The sequence below is a fragment of the Rhodamnia argentea genome, chromosome 1 (genome assembly GCF_020921035.1).
Source record: "Rhodamnia argentea isolate NSW1041297 chromosome 1, ASM2092103v1, whole genome shotgun sequence".
NCBI lineage: Eukaryota > Viridiplantae > Streptophyta > Magnoliopsida > Myrtales > Myrtaceae > Rhodamnia > Rhodamnia argentea.
In genome coordinates, this window is record NC_063150.1 from 37,175,264 (window position 1) to 37,202,668 (window position 27,405).

The 27,405-nt window shown below is 37.7% G+C and overlaps 1 protein-coding gene and 1 long non-coding RNA gene across 5 annotated transcripts; one reads left to right on the top strand and one right to left on the bottom strand.

Moving 5' to 3' along the window:
- Positions 1-109: 109 nt before the first annotated feature.
- Positions 110-27,405, top strand: LOC115755113 (translation factor GUF1 homolog, chloroplastic). 4 transcript variants are annotated; one of them, XM_030694408.2, is made up of 22 exons: positions 110-444; positions 532-708; positions 818-904; positions 1,404-1,460; positions 3,314-3,379; positions 8,583-8,645; positions 10,547-10,591; positions 10,717-10,817; positions 14,716-14,812; positions 15,389-15,460; positions 17,522-17,676; positions 17,773-17,830; positions 19,376-19,456; positions 19,584-19,670; positions 20,770-20,841; positions 20,981-21,115; positions 21,216-21,289; positions 22,717-22,804; positions 23,570-23,647; positions 24,949-25,097; positions 25,300-25,340; positions 27,144-27,335. In XM_030694408.2, the coding sequence occupies exons 1-21, from the start codon at positions 148-150 to the stop codon at positions 25,304-25,306; spliced, it is 2,046 nt and encodes a 681-aa protein (XP_030550268.1). In that variant the 5' UTR covers positions 110-147; the 3' UTR covers positions 25,307-25,340; positions 27,144-27,335. The 4 variants fall into 4 exon arrangements, with proteins under 4 accessions (XP_030550268.1, XP_048136906.1, XP_048136902.1 ...); XM_030694406.2 differs by having other exon boundaries at positions 111-444; positions 24,949-25,024; positions 27,144-27,405; XM_048280949.1 differs by lacking the exon at positions 3,314-3,379 and having other exon boundaries at positions 24,949-25,024; positions 27,144-27,405.
- LOC115755114 lies at positions 16,542-26,426 on the bottom strand. Its single transcript, XR_004017052.1, has 3 exons — positions 26,301-26,426; positions 18,730-18,736; positions 16,542-16,553 (listed from the first exon to the last, which is right to left on the bottom strand). It is a non-coding gene; the product is annotated as an uncharacterized LOC115755114 (long non-coding RNA).

Sequence of the window (27,405 nt, forward strand, 5' to 3'; positions counted from 1 at the left end):
AACTGAGTTTTTGTTTTTTCGGGGGAAGGCGGGCTATTTTACGAAGGGACAAAAAGGGAATTTCAAGAGGAGAGAGACGACATTCCGTCGTTTTATAATATGAAGCGAGGGGAAACAAGCACGAGAGGAGAGGAGAGGAGAGAGAGAATGGCCACATCAGCATCAGTCTCGGAGCTGCGCGCCGCTCCATCGTTGCTCTCCTACTTATCCACAGCCAATCACCACCCCCGGAGAAGAATCCATACGGCGGCGACCACTTCTCAGTATCCTCTGTCCTCCTCCTCCTCCCCTAAACTCGTTCCGCTTCACTCCGCTGCATCCAAGAGCAAGAGCAAGAGCAGCATCATCAGCTTCCCTCCACTCCGTTGTCGTGCCTCAAACACTATCACCGACGTCGATGATTTCGCCGCCCAAGTGCAAGCGGGCCAACATCGCCTCCTTAAGGTGCGTTGATTCCTCTAATGGAAGCCATTAACTCCCCCTCGCGTTTTGGCGTATCCCTCCATGTGTGTGATGAAGATGATGATGCAGGTCCCAACCTCGAATATCAGGAACTTCTGTATAATCGCGCACATTGATCATGGGAAATCCACTTTGGCTGACAAGTTGCTCCAGGTGACGGGCACCGTGGAGAAGCGCGAGATGAAGGACCAGTTCCTCGACAACATGGACCTCGAGAGAGAACGAGGCATCACCATCAAACTTCAGGTTCCCTTGTGCAACTATCTTGTTTCTTCCTGTTTCCATGTTCACGCTGCACAACTGTGTGCCGTTTCCTGCGCCTGCAATTGATTGCCTCACATATTCTTTGCGTCAGGCCGCTCGAATGCGTTACGTGTTTCAAAATGAGCCATATTGCTTGAACTTGATTGATACTCCCGGCCATGTTGACTTCTCTTACGAGGTATGCCCATCACCCCTGCCTCCTGCTTTGATTCGGAGCCTCGCATTAGCCAGTGATCTCTGTGGCTTTTCCATGCTTCCCTGCTTTATTGCTGTTACCTGTTATGGGAATATTTCTGTTTCGCGATTGGAACATCTGGCCTTTATTGACGGAGAATAGCAACAGTTTGCCTGGGGGTAGAGTTTTTTGTTTTCAGGAGGCTTTTCTCGATTGCATGAACAGAGGCATCCTGCTATCATAAAGACCCGTTGTTTTATTGTCCAGAAAAACTTCTGTCTAGAATTAGGACAAGGTTTTCTTACCTACTTTCCAATGCCATTCTTGCAAATTCAAATTGTTCAATCATTTTGGTAATTGGGGCATCTGATATTTGAATGGCACACTGATCTGGGACTCCTCTAAGAGAGCAAATTTATACAACGTTTTCAGATGCTTGTTCCGTTTGTTCTAGTATGCTCGTTCTGTTTGATCCAGTATCATTTATACCTTTTGAACCTAGGTCTCTCGTTCTCTTGCTGCATGTGAAGGTGCTCTCCTTGTTGTAGATGCTTCTCAGGTACTTTCTCCAGATCAGGCTTATCATTGAGCAAAGCTTTGTATATCATCTATACCTGGCACCGTGTATCTTTTTCCTCTGGTTGGCATCTTATAATTTGATTTCAATTGTTTGATATCCTAATCACTTCCACTAATTTTAGAAATAGACATTGGCAGCTTGTTATCAAATTTGACCATAAAATAGTGTGGGATGCCCCTACTTAGTGGTTTCAATAGGCTTAGAAAAGGATATTTAGGTAATTTAGCATTTTTATTGTTTTGCTGGCAATAAGGTGTTTACGGCTCTTTAAGCACCGGGTAATATTGGGTGGCAGAAGTCCCCGGTCCATTAATACCGGCACAAGTTCATGCTCCTTGGAGTAGGATCCACAGACATTAGGAGGGAGTTGCTCAATAGTATGCATAACATGTGACACATTTTTTCATTAGAAAGTACCGACTCTCCAAATTTTTCCCCAGTTGGCTTATTTAATAACATCCGCTGGCTGTAGGCTTTTTCTTGTTGTAAGTGAAATCTCTTTGAAGAACATCCAAAGTTTGACATGCGAAAATTAGTAGCAACTTCAGCAAAACTTTCGGGTTTCAACCATTAAGGAGGTTGCTGGTGTTACTCTCAATAATTGCTGATCAAACTTATCCAGATTGCCATTTTCTTCCTGTTTGGTCAGCATAAGCAGATTATTATTGTCATACCGATTCTGCATAAAAGAAGCTCTTGGCTATTTGTCCAATTGTAGCATACACTTTCTCTTTAGATGTCCAACTTATCAGAAGGAAAAAGGTGTAGCTTACTCAGATGGACTCTTCTTGAATAAATCCCCTGCTTGGGAAAATATTGTCTGAGCAAAGGTTGACTGTTGTTTCTAGAGAGACTTGTTCAGCCTGCTAGAAAACTTGTTCACGTAGAGTTGTTCCTCTTATCTAAAGTCATCTGTTCTCCCCCCTTCCTTCCATCTTCACTTGAAATTGCTCAAGATGGAATTGATTTGCGACATTAGAATGTGGAAGGAAAAGAGTTACAAGCAGTATTTAGAGAGCTTGTGCTGCTAGTTGCATGAAGCCGTCAAAATTGTTAGTGTTAGAAGAATTTTGTGCAACCACTACCAATTGTTCTAGTATAAGTTAGTTGATATTAATGTGGTGTTGATATCTACAAGCTGGAATTAATAACTGGGGAAGCAAAATAAGGGATCTAGAGATATTTAAACATAGGATGTCATGCTGATACCATTGTAGAATTTTGTTGGACCACTACCCATATTCAAAAGCTTAAGTGAATAGATGAAGGGGTAGCAATATTCAAGTCGTTGCTTTGCTGGGACCTTTTTGTTTACAGAACTCACCCTCTGATTTTATCATTTCCTTTTGTAATGTGACGCTGCAAGTGAATTCATGTGGTCTGCTCATTCCTTCACATTTGTTTTTTTTTTCCTGATGGGCCTCATTTGACACTGGTTTTTCATTTGTGGATAGTGTACAATGCAGTTAGGCACTCTGAATCCATAGAATCCAGTGATGTTCATGAAAAATTGCAATTTTTTTTTCATGACATGACCTGATAAAAGATTATTCATCGAGCTTGTTTTGAAAGATGTCACACCAATTGGGTGAATTGACTACTACCTGTTCTCAACTTTCTACATACTCTTGGTTAACTGAATTGAAAATCAAAATTGAACAAGGCACTTGTTCTCCATAGAAAAAAAATCAATATTCCATTTGACAGGTTTTTTCTCACAACTAGTTTCTTGGCACCGTTTTTGGTTTGTGCGAGAAAGGATACTAGCAGCCTTCTTCATTATAACTGAACCATTGGTACCGATTTGTTGAATCATGCATGTCATGTTGTAGGGTGTTGAAGCACAAACATTGGCCAACGTATATCTAGCCTTGGAAAACAACCTGGAAATTATACCTGTAAGTAGGTTTTTTTTTTTTTTTAATCAAGTACTGCAGTTAAATCTGAGCATCATTTTTCCCTTTTCTGGATGTCTTTATTTATTTCAACATCTTTGTTGTATTCTTGATTCTTGGGCATTGTAGTAAGGATACTAACAAGTTGTATTATGTTTCTCATGTGATGGGATGACAGAAAGAAAGCCAAGTTTTTGTCCTACTCAGTGTTTCAGCTCATGAATGCTTTTATCCCCCTTTTTGCTTTATGTCATTTGGTTTGAGAGGGCATGTGGGGCTGTACATGTGGTAGTGTCTGACATTGTCTATGTCTCTAAATTTAGGTTAGATATGAACTAAGAAAAGAAATGTGAGCAGCTCCAACATGGTCACTTGGTCATAAATAGGTTTTGTGAGATTTTGTGGGACCATCGCTAACTGTTCTAAAAGCTTAAGTCGTTAGACGAAGACCGTAGTTTGATATTTAATTACTTTAACACTCCCCCTCACGCTTAGTCCGGTCTTTTTGCCAAGTATTAAGCGTGAATATATTTAATTGGAGAGACAAATGGGGCCTAGAAAGGTTCGAACACGGGACCTCCCGCTACGATACCATGTGAGATTTTATGAGATTACTACCAACTGTTCTAAAAGCTTAAGCTGTTAGACCAAGCCGTGGTTTAATATTCAATTACTCTAACGGATTTAACTACAATAACTTCAAGAACAATAAGGACTTGTTTTATAATCCTGTTACATGTTGAAGATCGGTATTTAACTCTTTGGTTTGAGTTAAAAGATTTGTTGTTGGTAAAGAGAGAATTTATTATTATTTAGATCAAAAGAAGAGACAATTAATCATTATTGAGACCAAAAGTAAGTATTTACGGGCTTAGGGTTAAGCCTTGTACAATTACATAAACAACCCCAACTTGCTAACACTATGTAATAAGTAATAAACCCAACACTCCCCCTCAAACATACATATAAAAAAGGCCTAACTTGTGACAAATATATGAACCCGTTTCGTCGAAGAGGATTTGTTAAAAAGTCTACTAGCTACTCATCAGAACCTACGTGCACTTACCATATATTATTTTTATAATCTCTCCCTATATCCCAAAGTCAGGCTTCCATACGGTTCTAAGTGGCCGGAGATAGAGTTGTATAACGGAACTGGATGCATAACGAAATAGGTTCAAAGGAGACTCTTGGAGCAAGATCAAATTGCTATGGTCAACAAGAGCCCGAACCCCGAGTATACGAATAGAATAGGTTGACACTTACCCATCACCCAACTTAAAAAGAAAGGAAGGGGTCCTTGATCCTTGCTGACCCACATACCATAATTCACATTTTCCTAAATGAAATGACAATCCACCACTATATGCTTGGTTCGCTCATGAAACACTGGATTGCTAGCAATGTGAATAGCAGATTGATTATCACAAGGGAGAGTAGATGATTCGGTCATAGGCAGTCCAATGTCGGCCAACAGCATACGTACCCATTGAAGTTCACCCCATAACATTAGCCATAGCACAGTACTCGGCCTTTGCACTAGATCGAGAAACAACATACCGTTTCTTACTTTTTTATGACGAGATTACACCAAAGAAGACATGGTATCCCAAAGTAGATCGGCGATCCATAGGGCAACCAGCCCAATTTGCATCAAAATATCCTGTCACCTTCGAAGACTCAGGGTCAGAATAACAAGTCGTATGAAGATGACCCCGATTATGGAACACATACCCTTGACCCCGTAACTCCCTTCAAATGCCAAACAATTTGTAGCACAGCTTGCTAGGAGCTCATGAATTAACTTACCACACTAACAACAAACGAGATATCCCGGACGAGTAATAGTGAGATAATTTAACTTGCCTACTAACCGGCATTACTTCTCCGGATCATGAAGTTCTCCGTGTTCATTGTCAAGCTTTACCCCAGAGTTCATAGGTGTGTCGCCGGGCCTAGCATCATGCAAGCCCACAAAGGACGATGAGGATTGAGAAGAGCATAAGGGACAGCTCCCTTCAACACCGAGGACGGAAGACGGGTAATAAGATGATATACTATAAGAAGAGCATAACTCCCGAATGACTTAGGCATATAGGCCTGGAGAAGTAGACAATGAGCAACATCCAACAAATGACTGTTCTTACGTTCAGCAACTCCATTTTGTTGTGGAGTGTGAGTGCAAGAACATTGATATAAAATACCATGAGATTCAAGGAATGGAATAAAAGTAAAACAAGAAAAATATTTGCGAACATTGTCTTTACGCAAGCACTTAATAGGATAGCCATATTGAGTATGAACTTCACTATAGAAACGGCGCAAAGAATGAAATACTTCAATACGAGCTTTTATTAAATATAACCAAGTTGTATGAGTATAATCATCAATAAAGGTAACAAAATAGTGGAAACCAAATGAAGACTCTCGATTAGGACCCCAAATATTGGAGTGGACCTTCTCGAATGGCTAGGATGCATGACTCAAAAAGACACACGATGGAGCTTAACCGACACGTTTTACAATCAAACTAAAGACCAGAACTAGACACGAAGGGAAAATGTTCCGCTAAGGGGTGACCAGGGCGACAATGTAAACAATAAGAATCATTCACACCCTTCTTCTAAATTGTAGCAGTAGTAGCAATAATCTCGGGGTCTAGGAGGTACAGTCCACCAGCCTCACGCCTACCACCTGTTCGGGTCCAGTATTCCAATCCCGAAAAACACACAAAGAGGAAGAAAATATAATATCACAATCAAGGTCACGGGTTATAGAATTGACAGATAATAGATTATAAGAGAAGCATGGTATATGATAAACCAAAGGTAAGGACACGGAGGAACTCAATGATATACAACATGTACCAGTCACTTTGGATTGAGAAACATTTGCCAAGATGGCAGAAGTGGATGAAACGGACGAGGTGGAGGTTAGAAGACACGAATCACAAGTCATATGATGAGTGGCACCTGAATCAATAACTCAAGGATGAGGAGTAGTTGTAGTGGACAAAAGACATGTATAATCATTATGTTGTGCTAAAGTAGCAACGAAACTAGAAGGAACACCAAGCTATCGTGCTCTAATCAACTCATCATATTCTGCACAAGTCGAATTCATTTTACTTTGTCTAGAAGGAGGCCCGGGTGAAGGAGACCAAGATTTAGTATCAACAGAAACATGAAAACTTCATAGCTTTGGATGGAGGTCATAGCAATAATCAATAGTGTGTCGATAAGCTGGCAATGAGTACAAAAGCGACCCCATGAGCTCCCGTAGAACCACTATTACCACCAACACGAGGGGCATCTCGGCTCGAATACCACAGCCCATGACCACGATTAGAACTATCAGAGTTTCAATTTCCATGAACATTACCACAACCACAAGCTCCTTAACATAATACTCGGGCCATCTAGATTGGCGATTAACATAAATGAAAGTAGAAAGACCCATTGACGAAGAAGGATAATTGGTATCATCTAGTTTGACCAAAGTAGTGTGTAAGCTTGTCATGCCATAAGTACCACTATGATAGGTACCAAAAGATCCTGAACTAGGAGTAACGTTAGGGGGAATCACTCCCGAAACAACGGATGGAGAGCTTGTCAGCTCAGTAGACATATCCTCTAACCAAGGATAAAAACACCACAAGCTACTGCAGTACCATCGAGAGTACTAGAGGGTGAGATTCAAAGAAGCTTTTGTTTTGCGGACTATATTCCAGGTAGTCGACTAGTCGGGAACCACGGAAAACAAAAAACGCCACGAAAATAAATGAATCTCACCCAAACCGCCACAACTTTGTGATCCAATGATCAAATCACCACAAACAACTCAACACCAATCAAAACACACCTCGAAGAAACAAACTCAAGGGAATGGTTGCGAAGAATCTCGGTTGCCTACATCAAGGAGCTGTTGGGTCTAGCAAGGTAGCGACGTCGGTCAAGGCTCACGGCATGGCGGCAAGATCTTTTCGCAGAGAGGATTGGCCTCAACAAGTTGGTCTCGGTGGAATATGCAAATGGAAGAAAAAGTTACTGGACTTTTCTTTTTGATGTTTCTATGAGCGGGACAAGTGAACTCTCTTTGTTAGTCCACGTCTCCCTTGCATGCGAGAATTGGAGTAGTGGAAGCCTTCTCTGTGTGCATGTTTTCCTTGGTTAATGTTCTGAGTCTTCCTATGAGTGCCTTCTTCGTGTAGTGCACCTTTAGAGAAACCAACACAAATCTTTCCCGTTTCTCTCTCTCAAACTCTCGATTTCTCTCAATCGCAGCAAGGGAAGAAATCCTAGTCGTTGCGGCAAGGGAAGGAACCCTAGTGGCGGCGGCGTGGTCGTATGTTATCTCACGTAGCAAGGTTGTGCTCTGATACCATGTTGGTAAAAAAAGTGAAGTAATTATTATTGAGATCAAAAGAAGAATTTATAGGCTTAGGGTTAAGCCTTGGACAAATACATAAATAACCCTAACTTGCAAACACTATACAATAAGTAATAAACCCAACAAGATTGAATTCAGTAAATGGTTCACTTGATATTCTATGAAAGGGTAGGGTTAACCCATTATGGTTCTCTAACTTTTATCTCCCTTTTTGCTTCATGCTTGGTCCATGTTTCATGAGACATTATTCTTTAGTATTCGATTTTCAGGTATTACCAATTTGGCTCTTCAACTTCTAGCGTCTAATATTACTAAGATACGATCTAATTGCTCTAGGTTGGACTGAGAATTTGGGTTCAATTCGGTTCAAGGGTGCAAATTGAAATTTTCTTGTCTCTAATTTCATTGGACCATCTTGAGGTTGCTGTTTCACTAATCAATACTACCTTGGACACCTTCGGTCATGTAATCCTCAATGGAGGCAATATCAATTATTTCTTGCCTATAATCACTGATTATCTAAATTTCTCTTGGTTGCAACTTCTAGTGAGTGATCCTAATCTGGGTCTCCCCTTTTATTCAAAATAAAACCATCCAGAGCAAAGCTTTTCCTCACTAACAGATGTACATAAATCTTCTTACCCTACTTAGTTTCGCGCATTACTGAGAAGTAAGTAGGACTAGTTAAGAGTACAAGACTTATGTGTCCACGTAAGTTCTGCTTTTCTTTTATGTGGTAATGAATGGAGTAAGGTTTCGAGACCAAATTTCCTTCTTTCTGATAACTTTCGCTTAGAAACATTTTTTGTTTCTACAGGTGTTAAATAAAATAGACCTTCCAGGAGCAGAACCTGATCGCGTTGTCAAGGAGATTGAGGAGGTAGGTTCTAAACAGCTGATGCTTGGATTGTGCTGCAGCATTTACATTTCTTGTTGTTTTACTGGGCGACACGGTTCTTGAGGCAGATTCAAGATTATTTAGGTCCATCTGTGAAATAAAATTAATTAATGAAAAGAAAAGGAAAATCACAATTTACTGAATACAGATGAGAAGATATGATGGAAGCAAAATGGACGTAGAATCCTTTCTCATTGGGCAAAACTTTTTTTGGAACCACCTAATAACAGACAGTGGGGTGCATACTCTTATCTCTTGGCTTTCAAACTTCTATCCAGTTATTTCCTGGAAAATTCGACCATGACGCATAATGATATAATCTCAAACATACTTTTCTATTTTTCTAGCACTAGTCTGACATAATCATGAAATTTCACTCTCAATGACGTATGAGATTAGATGTATAATGCCCAATCATGGATTATAAAGGTGATCCACACAGTTTCATTTTTTTTTTATCTTGGTAGTGTTACTTGACAATATCGATGATGAATTATTGCAAATGCTACTTGCTTGTGTTTCCATCAATGTTTCTGTTCAAGTGAAAATGCCGTTCCCTTTTAGGAGCTTTAACCTTCCAAATCCCTCTCCAATAAACTGATGTTGCCAACTCAAATCAAATCTCTCTGCAACAAACTGATGATGCTATATCAGCAAAGGGTTTCGTTTTCCTTTAATTGAGGAAAACCTTGTTAAAATTATAAGATATAAACTCAGTATCCTTTGTTATGTTCTTGTTCACCATGCGCTATGTTGACATGGCAATTAGTTCTGGTTTAATAGTCAAACAGAATAACATTCTGTCCACCTCTTCATCATCGGCAGCTGGCATGAAGTTAGGATCCTGCTATGGATAATTCTCTCATTATGAGGAGGCCGGCTTTTCTATTCTTTCAGTAATAACAAATTGGAAAGTCCTGGAATAAGTTTTATGCACACAAGTGAAAATCAGTCCAGAATTTCACAATTTGGCCACTATGACTTTGGTTTGCCCTTACTGGAGGACTTCCTTAAAATCGTGAAGCGGGAAGTGTGATACCAAGTCGATTATGTCATTCTGATGTTGGAATTATATTCCCATGTGGTCCTCATCAATGGCAAATCTCGGCCTTTTGGCTATAAGAATTTAGTGAGGTTCTTATGTTTATAACTACCTGCTCCATTCCATGATTCATAAATAGGACTTTTCTGAGTAGATTTTAACTGTCACTGATGGTTTTCAAAATGTAAGTTGTGAGTGTGACTGATCTACGATATACCAAATTGTTGTCTTGTTGTTGGATTTCCATTGTCTTAATATTTGATGAGGAAAATTGAGTAAGAGAAAATGGTAGTACCTGTGTGAAATACCTGACTTCTGATTGTTCAATCATGACCAATTTCACCTACGGTAGTTGGCCATTCAACTTATGAGCTGTTCCTTTTGTTAAAATGGAAGACGAAAAATACATATCTTGAGCATTCTCAGAGAGATAAGACATCGTGCATTTTGGGTACAATAAATTCACCTCTGCCTGCTTTTGTCCTCCAGCTGTTTTTCTTAACTACAAATATACGCTCTCTTTATATCTAAATCCTTGAGACAAATGAACTTTGAAGAGTTATCTTTGGTGAATGCTTTTGTTGTGTTAAAATGTTTAGCCTCTCAAGTTCATCATTTACCAACACAATGAAATGTCTGTGATCCTTACCTAGTTTTGCTATTGCTTTCTTGAATTTTAAGAAGCTTCAGGTTGTAGTCTCATTTAGTTGGATGATACATGTATTCATTACGTAGTACTGGTTTTTCCTGTTTCTTGTTGAATTTCTCAGCGCCTGTGCTCTGTATGAGCATCACAAATGAAGAAACAGAAGCCCTAGTGAAAAGTATGTGTTTCTTTCAGGTGGTTGGCTTAGATTGCAGCAATGCAATCCTGTGCTCTGCAAAGGTTAGTCCCACACATGCTTGTGCTGCAAGAACATTTGGCACATTTTATAATCTCGTGCACTGGGTGCTAAAATCTTCTGCTCATTAAGGATTGGCACTTTACTTTCAAGTTCCTTTCTTCTGTAGGAAGGGATTGGCATACGGGATATCCTTGACTCTATTGTTCAGAGGGTTCCACCACCTAGTGACACTATGGAAAGGCCTTTAAGGGCTTTAATATTTGACAGGTTAATATTTGCTTCACTCGAAGAGTATCAGCTTGTTTATTTTGATGATCATTCTCTTATCATCATCTAAGCATTAGTTCCTAATTTTGTGTTGTTATCGCTAATCCATGGTTGTCCCATTCCAAAAGTTTTTGTAAAACTACTTCCATATTCATATGATCTGTCAATCTTGTTGAATGCCATCATAGTTCTAATACCTGTCATTACAGTGTTTGTCATTTCCGTTCCATCTTCTGAAAAGTAAATGTTACTGATTGAAGTTTGGAAGATAAAGAGAGACCTTGGCTTACAAACTTTTTAAGAAAAAATATTGACACCGAAGAAGATGCCTAAGGAGTGGAAGAAAAGCACTTTGGCACATAGGGTATTGGCTTGTTTCTAAACAATTTATGCTTTACGGGGAAATGCTTATTTCGCATGGTATCATAGCACAATCACAGAATTTGAATTTTGATGCTCCCTCATACCACTGTTTTGTAAATTTTCCTTTTGTTGTGTTGAGTCTTTGGTTAAATCCATTTGATTACATCTACATTTTGTGTTTCGTATATAGTTTTGGCTTATATGCTTCAAGAAATATGCTAATATATGTTGTTGGTCTATTGGGGAACAATTTAAACTTGTGGGGCAAATGGTTGTTCAACAGTACCTTACTAGAGTAAAAAGTTTTATGCATATTTTATCCGCTGTAGAGGGATTAAGCGGACAAGGTATATAATTATGTGGAAGAGTAATTCAGCACAAAGTGGAGAAACTGATTTTCGTTTATGGCAGGAAGATTGACTTTGGATGTGATTTTGAGTATTAATTTAGTCATTATAGAAGTTCAGATGTTGTGATTTAGAGTCTAGAATGTCTTAAGAGTGTTGCTATGTTTCATTGATGCATTTAGCATAAGGCTGGAAAAGTTGATGGAGACCTTAAAAACTGTATCAACATGATGGTTGAACTGGACAAATGCATTTGCGCAAAACGTCTTGGATCAGATATGCTGCTGTGTTAATTGCATTCGCGCAAAACGTCTTGGATAATCCATGATGGTTGAAATAACTGAAGGTCCTCTATTGATCAGATATGCCGCTGTGTTAATTGCATTTGCGCAAAACGTCTTGGATAATCCTGCATGCATCCTCGTACTTCTTGCACGCTCATTCAAAGTTCTGTTCGTCCTCTCAGCAACTTTGTTTTGCTGCGGTCTGTTGGGAACGGTTCTTGTCATTTTGATTCCGTTCTCTACACAAAATTGCTTGAACTCCTTGCTATCATACTCTCCACCATTATCGGACTTTAGACATTTAATCTTCAGGCCAGTCTCATTCTCTACTCCATCTTTCTTTCTCTTAAAAGTAGCAAACATGTCAGATTTATTTTTCAGATAATAAACCCATACCTTTCTGGTGGAGTCGTCAATAAATGTAACATAGTTAGGGGTGTCAACGGGCCGGGTCTCGGCCTGGCCTGAGCCGGCCCAAAACTGAACAGTGCCAAGCCCGACCTTGCCCGAACCCTCTTCGGGCCGGGTTGGGTCGTTTTTTTTTTTTTTTTTTTTCTCGAATCAAAATCACTTGACATATCCGTCGAAGGAAAGAATATAAAAAATAAAAATGAAAATAAGATAAATTAAAAAGAAAGCGTGGGTGAAAAAAAAAAAGCTGGAATCGGGCCGGCCCAATCCGGCCCGATCCTAATAGTACCAAGCCAGCCTGAAAGGCCTGAAAATTGGGGTGAATTTTTGGGTGAGCCTAGTCCCGTCAAGCCGGGTCTTGCCGGCGCGGGTTTTTTTGACACTCCTAAACACAATAGCATGAGCCTCCAAGGGAATGCATTGGGGCAATTCCCCACACATAAGTATGCACCAACTCTAGTTTTCCTTTCTTTGGTTCTCTCCCAATCTTCGGAAAACTAACACGTTTCTGCTTGCGTAGAACGCAATCTTCACATAGACCAATATCTATGGACTTTAAATCAGGTAAGTTTCCCTTAGATGTTAACAACTTCGTCCCCTTTTCGCTCTGTGTCCAAGCCTACGGTGCCACAATTTAGAATATGCTTTCGGCTCAGTAACAGCTGTGGTTTCTCTACTGCTTTCATTTATGTACAATGTTCCCAACTTCGTTCCCCGTGCTACGACTGAAGCACGTTTAACTATTTTTCAAGAGCTATCCCCAAAAATAATTCTGTATCCTCTGCTGTCTAATTGACTTATAGAGATCGGATTTTTCTTAAGTCCTAGAACATAGCTAACATCATGCACCTTCTACTGATATCCGTTAGTAGTTTTAATATAGACATCACCCTTTGCCCTAATATTCAAAGGTTCATCATTAGCAAGAAAAACCTTTCCAAATTTCCCAGCAACAAAATTATGCATTAGTTCTTTGCATGAAATAGAGTGAAACGATGCACTTGAGTCTAGAATCCAAGACTCAATCTGACTGTCAATGATGAAAATTAAAGCATCATTATCAACCGTCTCTTCAAGAGTTGCATTCATTGATTTATCTTCTTTTTGATTTCAATCGCGATACTAAATTTTCTTCTTTGGGGCTCTACGATCTCGTCTCCGATGACCATTCTTTTCACAATTCTAGCAAGTCATTTCACCATGAGGTCTTGATTTGCTTCTCCCTTTAGACTTCGATCTACCACAATTCTGGTTCCGCCATCGTTGATTGCTTCTCCCTTTGCCTTCGGTATTTAACGCAGCACCCGAAGATTTTCCCAGCTCTCTTCTGCGAATATACTTTCTAAGAATCAATTCTTGGATTGCTTGAAGCTCAGTCCTTGCCATCGAATCGATCGATCTTCACTTCGTCCATATTTGTCGCTCCCACTATTTCACCAATCCAAGTTCTGATATTAGTTGTTAAGAACGCGAATCTTTGAAGAGAAGAAAAGACAGAGAAGAAGAAAAAGACAAGCGAATTTTTTACTTGGAAAAACCCTTCTAAATCAAAACAGGAAAAAATGACCGTGCTGCACTAGGCAATCTTCCCTATCAGTATCAGTATCTGTGTCGGTGTTACAAGCTTTAGCTTTACAAAAGCAAAAGATATTGCCTCAATAAATAGCAGGAGTCTAGGGTATACATAGTTATGATGTAAATTATAAGTATGCCATGTAAAAGCTCTGCGCTTAATAATACTTTTCTTTTTTCTACCGGACTCCACAAATCCATCACTCGGATGCTGATTGGGCAAGATGTCCTATAGATAGGAGGCCTACATTTGGGTATTGCACCTTTGTAGGAGGAAACCTAGTATCTTGGAAGAGTAAGAAGCATAGTGTTGTGGCTAGATCAAGTGCAAAATCAGAATACAGAGCTATAGCTCAAGCTACCTATGAGCTAGTTTGAAAGCGTCAGCTATTAGTTGAACTTGGATTCGAAGACCCTGCGCCAATGGAGTAGTGGTGCGATAATCGAACAGCTGTCCATATTGCTTCAAATCTAGTATTCCATGAGCGTACCAAGCATATTGAAGTTGATTTCCACTTTGTGAGTGAAAAACTTTAAGCTGGAGTTATTTCTACTATTTATGTTAGGACCGGTGAACAACTAGTTGATATTTTCACCAAATCTCTAGGGAGTAGTAGGATTGAGTATATCTGTAACAAGCTGGGCATGCTTGATATCCATGCTCTAGCTTGAGGGGGAATGTTAAATGGTAAAAGGTTATAATGGTCTTTGTGGGTTTTGATATGTTTATATATTGTTCTTTTGATCAATAAAATGATTGAGTTCTGCTAACAGTGAGATTTTTATGTTTTTACAAACATATGCTGCTGCTAATTGTTGCAGCTACTGCTGGATCCAAGTGCTTTTTTTCCCCACTGCAGCATGCACATGACTTATTAAGCTTTAATTGACTATACATCTATTTTCATCTTTCTTCTGCAGCTACTATGATCCATATCGAGGTGTTATTGTTTATTTTCGAGTCATTGATGGGACCATTAGGAAAGGTGACAGAATTTATTTTATGGCAAGTGAGAAGGTAAAGTTCTTATGTCATTGTTTTTTTATTGTTCTTCCACTTTACCAGTAGCATTCATCTGTGCTTGCATGTGAACATTCGGCTATTATCAAGTGTGAAGCTTAACAACATAATTGGGGAAGTAAAATACAGCAAAAGAGCAATTATGAGGGCTAGACTTGAGATGAATTAAAGTTGACGCAGAAATGATATTCTAGGGTTTATAAATATAAAAAATATTGTCGAATGAGGAGAAACTAGTGACAAAAGATTTAAAGATCTATTTAAACTATGGTTACAGACCATAAATCCATCTCAACCCTTGATCTAACATAAGCAACTTCGAATCTCAACCATTGGAACTCATTATTAGGCACATGACTAGCACTGGACTTTTATAAGCCTAATAACATAGTGGAAGACTAAATAAAAAAGAAAACACTTAAAATTCTAAAACTAGAGTGGTGCTCCTGCATCACTTCATGTCTTTATTGCTTGTTAAAATGCAACTTATGATTTGATTAAGATTTCTTCAAGGTCCTAGAAATGTTTTAATGAATTTAAGTCAATTGTTTACTACCAATTTTAATTTTACAGGATTATTTCGCTGATGAAGTTGGGGTTTTATCTCCAAATCAATTACAAGTTGCAGAGCTATTTGCTGGGGAGGTAATGGAGCAAGATTGTATATTTCCACTTGAGTCTTCTTCTTCTTGATCATATACAAGATCATATATTTACCTATAAAAGAACATGGTATTCTTACTTCTTTGCTTACTCTCAGCTCTTGGCTCTTGAAGTGCCACTATGCCTTCCGCTGTTGTCTATAAGAGCTAGAACTAGTACCTAGATGAGATGCCTGAAGTTCTGGCTTTTTGCTTATCCCTTTTAGTTAAAAAATCAAAATCTAAGAAGTAAGACGAGATCGAATCATTTCAAGCGTAACTATTCTCATTTTTGTAAAGATTGGAGATGTCCAATGTTCAAGTTATTCACGTTAAGTCATATTAGTGAAAAAGTGAGATTCCAAATGTATCTGTATATGGGAAGTGTTGGTTATTATATATTAAACTATGCCTTCATATAATAACTTAAGCTTTTAGAACAGTTGGCAGTGGTTCCACAAAATCTTATTTAGTATCAGAGCCGGTGATCCCGATTTCAGACCTTTTCAGGCCCCTATTTGCCTCCCCAATGAAATATTTTCCTGCTTAGTACTAGGCAAAAAGACCGGACCAAGCGTGAGGAGAGTGTTAGAGTAATTAAATATTAAACCACGCATTCATCTAATAACTTAAGTTTCTAGAATAGTTGGCGGTGACCCCACAAAATCTCACAATAAGAAAAGTCGGTAGAAGTTTAAGCCATATTATCACAAAAACCACGCATTCCCTCTCACTTCTCTTTACATCAGTTAGAAACTACTTCTCTTACATTAATTAGACAAAAATTCTTATTTATTTACTCCCTTAATCTTGCATAAATGTTCCCATAGATCAATTCAACGTGAATATAGATTATTAATTTGATATCGTGCTTTCACAAAAGTAACAAAAGGTGTAGTCGAAGAAGTTCATCAAATTTTTATTTTCTTTTAATCTACAAATTCCATTTACATTGTCACATAGAACTTTCATATTAGGAAAACTTAAATGATCATATCGGCTGTAATTTTCTTCGAAAATGCGAATTATGAATAAAAGTCCTTAATAATTACTTGCAATATGGCCCTCATTTCTGCACATAAAAGTCTCACAAAAATCTTTTCATATCAAAGTGGACAAAGTATCATATTAACTGTCAACAGATTGCTACTGACAAGGAAAAAAAATTGAAATAACCCTAAATTTTCATATTTTTATTTGTTAACTATCAAATAAGAACTTTCAGATGAACAAGATATCATTTGAAATGGACTATTGAAATGTTAATCGATAGTAATTTTTTCTATTGTTTGGTTTTAGATAGCTTGTAGTACAGAACTTTTTATACATTTCATGTTTATTGTATTGCAGTATGGGAATTAAATATTCAAGAAGTCAATTTACCAATCACTGCAACACATAGGTCTTCAAGTTGTCACAACTAAAGCAAAAAGCCTTTGCTACAGCCAAACCAAAGTTTGATCTAAGATGTTCTGCTAGTGACATGCATGGGATAGCTTGCCACCTCATTTTTTTTTTTTTTTTTTTCGCTTGGGAGTGGGGCTGGGGTGGATGTTTAATGAACTGCCTGTGTTAGGTAATGAAAAGGACTACTATGATGGTTATATGCATGCATATGGGAGAAAACTGCAAGTAGAATATGCTGACTCTATTTGATAGTGAACTTCTTCGTTGTTGACTTAAGTTTTCCAAAACTCATTTTAAAGGTAAGGAGTAAGCACTCGAGTTCCTGTAACATGTTAATTAGAATTGTCATTCTATCTTGGATAAATATGGCTGCTACTTATGGTCATGGAAAACTCCAATTACTAATGGATGCATTAAATTCTAACAGAAGTAAACTCTTATCATCCTTCTTCTTCCTTGTGTTGGAAATGATTTGATTGACATACTGAACTATTCCATCTCCAGAATCTGGGATGCCGTTCAAATGTTAGAAATGACAGTCATACTTGGTGTTGATGTCAAAATAAAGCATATTAAGTTATACACTTGTCTTGGACTCTACAACAAAGATTTTACTTTATTTTATTTTTTTCTGTTTAGTGATTTAGTATCTTTTCAGGTTGGGTACCTCTCAGCTTCTATAAGGTCTGTAGCAGATGCCAGGGTAGGTGACACTATAACTCACTATGGCAGAAGGGCAGAGGACTCATTGCCTGGATATGAGGAAGCTACGCCAATGGTGTTTTGCGGCTTGTTTCCTGTTGAAGCAGACCAGTATTGACCTTGATTATTGTTTATATTTTGAATGTGAAAAGATCATTCTATCTGAAATTATTTATGTTTTCCAGTTTTTGCTCGATGTGTTCTAAGGTTTCCCGAGTTACGTGATGCCTTGGAGAAATTGCAACTTAATGATGCTGCATTGAAGGTGTGTTACTTGAATGATGAAAATCGTACTCAAATTTTCTTATTTTAGGCTTGAGAATGTGGTGGCTTTTTATTTCTTTAGTGTTGGTGATATAGGGCTGCCATGGGCCTTACGCAATCATAGCTTTTTTGAAGGCCTCTGGTTGACAATGTCTACATGCATATTTAGAAATTTCCTTCTATGGTATATTCAATTACAAATTGGTGTTTGTTGGAATATATAAATATTAAACCACGCTTTCTTCTATCGCCTTAAGCTTTTAGAACAGTTGGCTGTGGTCCCATAAAATCTTTCATGGTATCAGAGCAGGAAGTCCCGAGTTCAAATCTTTCCAGGCCCCTATTTGCCTCCCCAATGAATATTTCCACGCTTAGTACTATGCAAAAAGATTAGACTAAGCGTGAGAGGGAGTGTTGGAATATATAAATATTAAACCGCGCTGTCTTCTTTCAGCTTGGCTGTGGTCCCATAAAATCTTTCAGTGTTGAATGCCACTGTTAAAGGCTCGTAGGTTAATGTTGCTTCTCAGGTTGTTTGCAAGAGGCCTGTGATTTTGTTCAATGAATCTGGCCCATTTTCATAGTTCTGAGTGACATGGACTTCAGTTAGACTTCTATCTGAATGTTATCTGGTATTTACTGTAGGTAGAAGTATCACCAAAACTAAAGTTGTAGAATAGTTGGTCTGAATATAGAATGAGGAGATTTCTTCATGTGAAGAAATGGCATAGGGATATTAACTCCTCTGAAAAGTTGGAGATATTATACCTGTGTATCTCTGGATGTGAATTCAGCGATGTTGAATTTAATGACAGAAAAAAAGAAAAGAATAGGGGAGCAGTCGGGTTAGGAGTCTAGCTGAAATAATAGTGGAGGGTAAGAGGATGGCAGAACCATGACTTGATGACTAGATACAAATATGAAGAATGCAAATCCAGGATTTGAGCTTTTGAAATTAAGGGTAAACTTGGTTCAATTTGAAAAAGGAAACAAGTGTGGTCAAACCGAAAAAAATTTAGTCTCTTAAGACCTAATCGGTCATGTAGTAAATCTACTGCTATTTTAAATATATTTCGAGTTTGAACTTATAGTGTGGTTTGGTTGCTCATCAAGTGGATAAGTTGAATCTATTTTTTCCCAAAAGGAAGCTTCTAGAAAATGCAAGTGCTCGCTATGTACTTACTTTCATAGCTAAAAGTATCATTCATCCAAAAAAGACAGGGTGGACTACTTCCTGCCATACATGAGACTATTAATTAATAAGTTTGGTGAGCTGGGCATATCAATTGATCCTTGCTGGGAGGATGTATCTATTTGATCAACTCATTTAGCATTTTGGTGGAAAAATCGAATCAAAGGTTGGAGAATTTAATTTAGTCTATTAAACCTGTAATTATTCTTTTCAAGTGCAGAAGGAAATACTGGTACTTCATTAATTTTTTCTTTGCTGTGGAACTGTTTGTATATCTTCTAGTACTACGTAGTATCTACTCATACAAACCACTTGGTCTGTGACTATTCTGACATTTAAACTTCTTTTGCTTAGTTTGAGCCTGAGACATCAAGTGCCATGGGCTTTGGCTTTAGATGTGGTTTCCTGGGTCTCCTCCATATGGAAATTGTCCAGGTTTATTTTCATTGAAACTGCTTTTTCTTGTTTTCCTTTTACATTGAATTTTGTCAACAGAATTGTAAAGAGAAGTTTGCAAACAGAATCCAGAATTTGATTTCAGTTTAATGTTTTTTTCATACAGGAAAGACTTGAGAGGGAGTACAACCTGAGCCTAATTACAACTGCTCCTAGTGTCGTTTATAGGGTGAACTGTGTAAATGGTGATATTGTAAGTCTCTAATCCTAAAATTCTCTTCTCAACTTTTATTTTTATGCTTGTCCATGAGTTTATAACTATTAGAATTATTGCTGTTGTTATTATTGCTATTACTACTACTATTATTTTTTTTTTTAACATCAACTTCACCTTTATCCCCAGCTAGTTTGGGATAAAGGTGATGTTGATGTTGATGTTGTGTAAGTGGACGTGTGTATTCCAGAAAGTTAGCAAAGAGAAATTGCAATCACATATAATTGGTTATATTGAAAAACTTTTCTTGTAGACTGCGCTAGGAGTACAGTAATTCCAGAGCATTTATTATAATACGCAAGTTTGATGAGTGCTGGGTTTTCTTCTTTACCATAATAATTGGTCAATTTAAAGTCAGCCTTCCTTCTTTATCGGCGTACTTACTAAGAAAAAGCTACAAATGCCCCAAACCATTTCGTGAAACTTCAGGCTGAAGTTTGTGCTTTGAATGAAGGCATGATAATGGACTCCGATGAATAGTTGATCATTTAGTGGATTATCAAGGAGTATGTCCTGAATGACATTCATATGGAAGAAACTAAATGATCACATGGAATGGTTCAGCAGAAACATTTGATTTCAAGTTAAATGACCGATGGCGGGAATAGATCAAAACTCCTCCCAAAATATGCACTGTTCTTGCAGGAGAGGTGTCAACGCCTTCATGAATGAAGGACCTATAGTTGACTTTTGTAGCTTGGCTGTATTTATTTAGGAGGAATTGTTTGTCTTTGACTATGCTCAGAGTTCTGATTTTTAACATGACAACATCGTTGTGCCCGAGCACCCAAAAATCTCAGTGGTTATTGATTTTAAATAAATTAGTTGGAAATTCGCTCCTCGGACCTTCTATACTTTAGCTCCAGTCAGTTAATCAATCTGTCATAAAATGTACGTATAGTTGTAAATTGTGGTTCAAATTCTTTTCTTGGACGATTGCCCAATCTGAATTCTTGGGCTTTTCTACTTATAGATAGTATATGAGCTGCAGCTAATATATCATTGCATATCCAGTTGTTTTAAGAATTTCTTGGTTGAGATATATGACTACCATCATGAATGCGTTTTTGGTGGATAGGTTGAATGCTCAAATCCATCAGTACTCCCTGAACCTGGACAAAGGAGGTCAATTGAGGAGCCAGTTGTTAAGGCTAGTGTTCTAACTTTTTGTTTTATTTTCTTTTACCTTTCTATCTTTTAGTTTTTGTTGCTGCAATTAACTTTGTGTTTTGAGTGAGTAAAGCAAAGAGTCCCTACTGGTTATGTTCATCCTTTAGTAATTATTACAGATAGAGATGCTCACACCAAAAGATTATATTGGTCCACTTATGGAGCTTTCTCAAGACAGAAGAGGGGAGTTTAAAGAAATGAAATTTATTACAGAAAATAGAGCATCCCTCACCTATGAATTACCTTTGGCAGAGGTACCTTTGGTTTTAATCTACTCTCCTAGATTGTTACATGTAGATTACATGTTGCTCCACATTGTTTCTGTTTTGCTAATCAGTTTCTTTAATCTGACAGATGGTGGGCGACTTTTTCGATCAGTTAAAGTCCAGAAGTAAAGGTTATGCTAGCATGGAGTACACTTTTCTTGGGCAAGTTTATGGTGTTGCTTTGCTGATTCATTGAACAGTTGTTACGACTAACTATTGATGAATGCAGGGCCACATATGCATAATATAGTGGGATGGTATCTAGCTTTGATATCATATTAGAATGTCTATCCCAAAAGCTTAAGCTGATAGGTGGAAAGAGTCTGCATAAATATAAGGCCCATTGAAACTCCATAGACGAGCATTGTGGCATACTTCAACACAATTGGTAATTTTAGATTAGTCACAATTTATGTCAAGATCAGTTATTGACATGAATAAAGGCTGGTTTTAAGACTGCTAAGTTAATGCTGTCTCTGGTGGTTCAAATAAACTCGAATTGTTCATGAGCAGGCAAATGAGAATAGGATTCTTGTAAAATGTAACAGGATAGCTATTTCTCTTTCCTTCATTTTTCTTGCTGCTTTCATGGAAGTTGGAAAATTAGGAATATCTCTATAAGAAAGAATAACCTCACTTTTGTTGTTTTTCCTTTACATTCCACACTAAAGGACATACTTGTGTTTGCAAAATAGAGGGCTACTTTTGCTGCCTTTAATCTAAAGAAAGTTAAAATGACTGGTTTTACAGCTGTTTGGTGTAAGAGTTAAAGCAATGGAAGTACCTAAAAGATGAGGGCCAAATCTGTCCCATCTTGCAGTTGAATTCTAAGCCTTAACATATTGCATTTGGCAGAATATCAGGAGTCTGCAATTTGTCCGGAGTCCTGTAGAATCTTTTCCGGTGCCAATTTTTTAGTGTGACCATTTAACATTTTGACAAACTAGTGCGGTTTGCTGCGGATAACTTGTTTGATGTGTTATGAGGTACTATTACTTTCAAAAACTAATCAGGTTCTCAATTATCATTAACAACAAAGAAAAACCTAGCGTTTATACTGTGTGAGTCTACGTAGGCCGCGTTTAATGTATCCTGCTTTGTTGAGTACCAATGATACAGTTTAATCTACATATACAGTTTAATTGTTTTTTCCAGTCTTTTAGGCCTCTCTCCTTACCATTTTTAACCTGCATATTCAGTTTAATCAGCTTCTAAAGGCCATCATCGTGTGTGGCAAATCAATTCAAACTTCTGTGGTCTTATACTTAAATCAAGTATAACTTTCCTTGAATAGATTCATTCCTGATCCAATCTTTTCTTTTGTTAAAAATAACCTCAAAAGTCAAGGCCTAGATTAGTACGAGTTAAACAACCAGGTTTAAATCCAAGTAATCTAATACTTTGAGATGTGTGTATCCACTCTGCTTTCATTTCCTGAATCTCTGTCTTGAGCGAGCCATTCTGTTATTATGTTCATACTGCATTCAGTTCATGGCATGAGAAGAGATAGGAGAGCATTAGTAGTCCATTTCATGGCTCATGTGCTTATTATTTCTCATAATTGTGTGCGCTTTGAATTTTACTGGCAGGTACAAAGAGAGTGAATTGATAAAGCTTGACATCAGGATCAATGGTGATCAAGTGGAACCACTAGCAACTATTGTTCACAAAGATAAGGTAATTTGTGTTTTCTTCAGTTCGGGTGATAGAGTGAGAGTGTATGATCCATAGGCTTATGGATATTAAGGAGGATATGGCAACAGAGCACAGTGGTGTAAAAAAGTACATTCACCTGACCCTATCATTTAGAAAATGTCAAGTGAACTTGACCTGTTGCAACAGCACTAAGCAAATTAGTGATATGATTGATCTGATTCCAAGGGTTATCCGTTGATACAAGAAATATACGTGTGTTAGTACCATATGCTACAGTTAAGTATGTCCATGTGTTTACTTAATTTCTTCTTTACTAAAATTGAATCTTTTTTAGCGAATGATTTGGGTTTACGCTCCTTAAATTTTATTGCTAATTGAGGTTGAACTTTCCTTTGATGAAAACACCGATCTTATTTCATGTCTTCTGATACGGTAAAAATTCAACTTAGAAAAATAAAGAGAGTAGGAAAGAACTTTATGCATGAGAATATTATTATATACCCACGTCATAACACATTAGGTTTGCTGAGAAATGCTAAAGCCAACATATCTATCTGAGGTGCATCCGAGGCAAATCAGGTCTGCAGTATTTGACAAAAGAGGAGTTGGTACATAGTGCGTTAAGTTTAAAAAGTTTTAACTGTTCTCTACCTGTTTCAACTCTCTTCCTCCTCAGATGTAGTCTTAAAGCAAATTTGGTAATTTATTGTCAATTTATCTTCTCTACTCGTGCATTACACAATTATAGAATTGATGTCATTCAACTAATGGAAGCTTTCCCTTCAGGCGTATGCTGTTGGAAGAGCTTTGACACAAAAATTAAAGGAGCTTATACCAAGACAAATGTTCAAAGTCCCCATCCAAGTAAGACATGGATGTGTGTTTGCTGGCAGCACCGCTGCGAATAGTTAGTTGTTCTAAAATATAGTAATCTGAATCAAGCATTGTTTTGTCCCTAATTTCTGTCACTCATTGAATTGGAACTCCTCGAAAAAAAGAAATAAGCCTCTACTACCATGGACCCGCTTAATCACTATGACTTAAGGGCATGATAAGAATTGTGATGAACATGCCCCTGTCTCATGGTTTCCACTCGTGCTCATGAAAATTTCTTCATTCTTAATAGTTGAGACATGAACTTATCCATACAATTCAGAGTCATATGCCCAAGGCATATGCTTCTGCATCCTCACTTGGGCTTCCTGCATTGATGTTTTTTATCTACTGCTGACCAGATATAATGTCTTGAAGAATATAATCCAGATTTGGTCGTTTACTTATGCCATTTTCTCCATTTTTCTGACTTTAATTGTGCCATCAAGTCATCTAACTTGTTTGCTTGTGCAATTGATTCTTAATGCTATTAACACCGTTAGTATGAGGACATGGCATTGCTGATGTGGCAAATTGGCATGACAGGGCATGCTTACTTGGATAAAGTACTTGCACACGGAAAAGGAATCTATTATTTAAAGTGATTAAAAACAAATTTTCAGATACATAAAAAATTATAGGTTTAACTAAGTAAAATAGAAAGAAAAGGAAGAATGAGTGAGTGAGGGAGGGGTCTCCCTATGATTAGTGTACAGATGTAAGTAATTGCAACGACGAGGGATACAGATCCAAGTTGCCTTTTACAGTTGTTGACAGCCACTAGTGAGCGTGGCTGCCCTTGTTGGTAGCTGAAGATGATCATACCACCGGCAGAACCAGTGTGGTCACCAGCCTCTGTGTGGCTGGCAAAAGTAGACGCCCCCTCCTCGACTCTCTCTCTCTCTCTCTCTCTGGTTTCAGACTTTACATTCCTTTTATCTTTTATATTATTATTTCTCTTTCTGTCGTGCTGGCAATGTGTCACTTAGTTGTCGACATTCCCCAAATTGGGACATTGTCAATGCCATATCAGCATCCTACAGTTCTACTAACAGGACTTAATTCCTGAAATTAAATAGCACAAAAAGAACGTTGCAGGATGAAATTAAAAGAAAGGCATAACTTAAGGGACCAATTAAGGACTTATCCTAAGAAGAAAGGAAAATCCTAGATAATATCCAGTTTTAGTATTTTCTCTGAATTTTCCTGATGGATAGGAAGTCAACTGTCTTGCACTTCTGCTAAATTATTGCTTTGACAGAACAACATGAAATGATATATTTTTGTCACAGGCATGCATAGGCGCAAAAGTGATTGCTAGTGAATCTTTATCAGCAATCCGGAAGGATGTCTTAGCGAAATGCTATGGTGAGATGAGACTACTATCTTGGTTATGCTTAGCAGCTTTTTCCCAAGCTTATCACAAGACAAAAGTTATGATGTAGGCTACTTATATGAAGTATAAAAATCAAGTTTCTTTAGGTCTTTAAGGAAGATCATATCCCTCACCACACACACTTAAGTTTTTGCCTTTTCCTCCTTTATTTGGATTCTTCATTCTCTCTGTGTGTGGGTGTGTGAGTACGTATTGTCTTTCAGATTTGTTTTATTCATATGGGTTTTCTTGTCCATCTTATATTTAGGTGGTGACATCTCAAGGAAAAAGAAGTTGCTGAAGAAACAGGTACTTATTATTTTCATTTAGATGCGGCCATCCACTCGTTATTTCCTTATTGACTTTGTTGCGAGTCTTGTGTCTGAGACTTTTAATTACTCTTTATCACCTTCGTGAAGAAACATAATCAATATCATTTTAGGATTTCCTGATATTTAAATCATCCGGAAATCCTCCTGCAGAACCCTAATAAGGAAAGCCTGAATTTCTGTCATAATCAAGTTCATTCGATTATTATTCGCTGCCTGAAATTTTGTAAGTTGTCTAATGAAATTTTCAGCTTAGGCTGTGGATTAATTTGAAATCATTTTGGACAGACATGTCTAATTTCTTTACAGTAAACATCTATGAAGAAAATATTCACTCAAGATTTTCCCCCTTTTGGTCAATTTCAAGAAAGAGTGGACTGTATTGACTGTTTGCAGTCTTGGAAACATTTCCAATGAACTGAATAGAAATGACACTTTGTGATCTGCATGATTCTTGATCTATTCAACAAACTTGATGGTTTTATCATCATCTGATAATGTGGCTTGACCTGGAGCATGATATAAGCAAAGAAACACTATACACATATGGTACGAGCCAAATTTGACAAGATTTGTCATCAGCAGACTATCAGAAAGTTATAGACAAATGAGGATGAAGCAGAGGACAAAGAAACAACTGGAAGCAATAGTTATCTCACTTGAGTATATATACTTGGACAGATATGTATGTGTTGATATTCAGGTGGAATCCTTCTTTATCTTCGGGCACGAGTCATTAAGATTCATTAGACCATTAGGAACACTTGTGGATGAGGCAGAGATCAAAGAAAGTTTGAAGGCAGTAGTTATCTCACTAGAGCACGAATGCTTGAACAGATATATAGGAGTTAATATTCAAGCGGAACCTTGTTCAATTATGGGTACGAGACGTTGAGATACCTTAATCTTTTTTCCCCCCCTTTTTGGGCGTCTTTTGAACACTAAGGTTCTTTAAAAAGAGTATGTACCACCCATACACAATCATCTCATTACCAAGAAAGGTGAAGGTATACAAGGAATTCCATTTAACTTTGACCTGCTCTCTGGATGGATTAGCTCCATCCTGTGTTGTTTTCTGATATGTGCAAGTGGATTAGTCATATACCAGTACAATGTTAATATGGCAACATAGAATTTTCCTACTTGTCATGATGAAGTCTCAGAAAAGTGAAAGGGGTAAGGCGGAATGTAAGATGGTTTATTTCACTGCCTTCTTGTATCAATGGATAAATATGCTACAAATTGCTTGAGTCAGAAATTTGTTTGAATTGGTCTTTTAAGCATCCCAGCCATTTTTTACGCGGTGATTTGGTGCTTCGTTGTGGCTTTTCTGTAAGTTATTTGTATGTGATTTGATGGTCCAATATTCTAAAGGTCTGCTTGACAGTACAGTTGAATTTTTACTCATTTGGAATTCTGTGATGCGACTGATCAGGGAGTTTTAGATGCAGATGCTGAATTCAAAGACAATTACATATGCTTTCTAACTAATATAAAAAAGATGATAGTAATTTGTACAATTCGGTCATTAACTAATGCCATATATGTGAAGGACGAAAAAATGTTGGTCTTTCCGCTTTTATCTATCTTAAGCCGCATGTCATCATTGCATATTCTCTTTAGTAATTCTTGGTCCAAACCCAAATGCACTTGGAGAAATTTGAGACCTTCAATTTTGTTCTGGCAAGTGTTTATATTTTATCTTGAAGCATGCATATGTTTTTGCATCCACATGTAAATTGATGATAGTAATCTGAATAAGCTTTATCTTCTATACTATTAGGCTGAAGGGAAAAAAAGAATGAAGGCGATTGGCAAGGTCGATGTACCTCAAGAAGCCTTTATGGCAGTGTTGAAGCTTGAGAAGGAAGTGTTGTGATATATATTCTGCTGACTGTGGCCTTGTAAAATAGTTTCACAAAGGATACGCGGATGCCGATGCCTTACTGAAAGGTTTTGGGTAATCCCTGCAGCATGTGGTTTTGCTTCTGGGAAGAAGAGAAAAGAACTAAGCAATGAAAAATAATTGTGAATGGTTTTGGTAG

Bases quoted from the DNA above. Each gene is read 5' to 3' on its own strand.
- LOC115755113 (XM_030694406.2), top strand. From the start codon at position 148: ATGGCCACATCAGCATCAGTCTCGGAGCTGCGCGCCGCTCCATCGTTG. The intron at 8,646-10,546 runs GTAGGTTCTAAA...TGTTTCTTTCAG, and splicing joins TTGTCAAGGAGATTGAGGAG to GTGGTTGGCTTAGATTGCAG. The intron at 25,341-27,143 runs GTACTTATTATT...CTATACTATTAG, and splicing joins AGAAGTTGCTGAAGAAACAG to GCTGAAGGGAAAAAAAGAAT.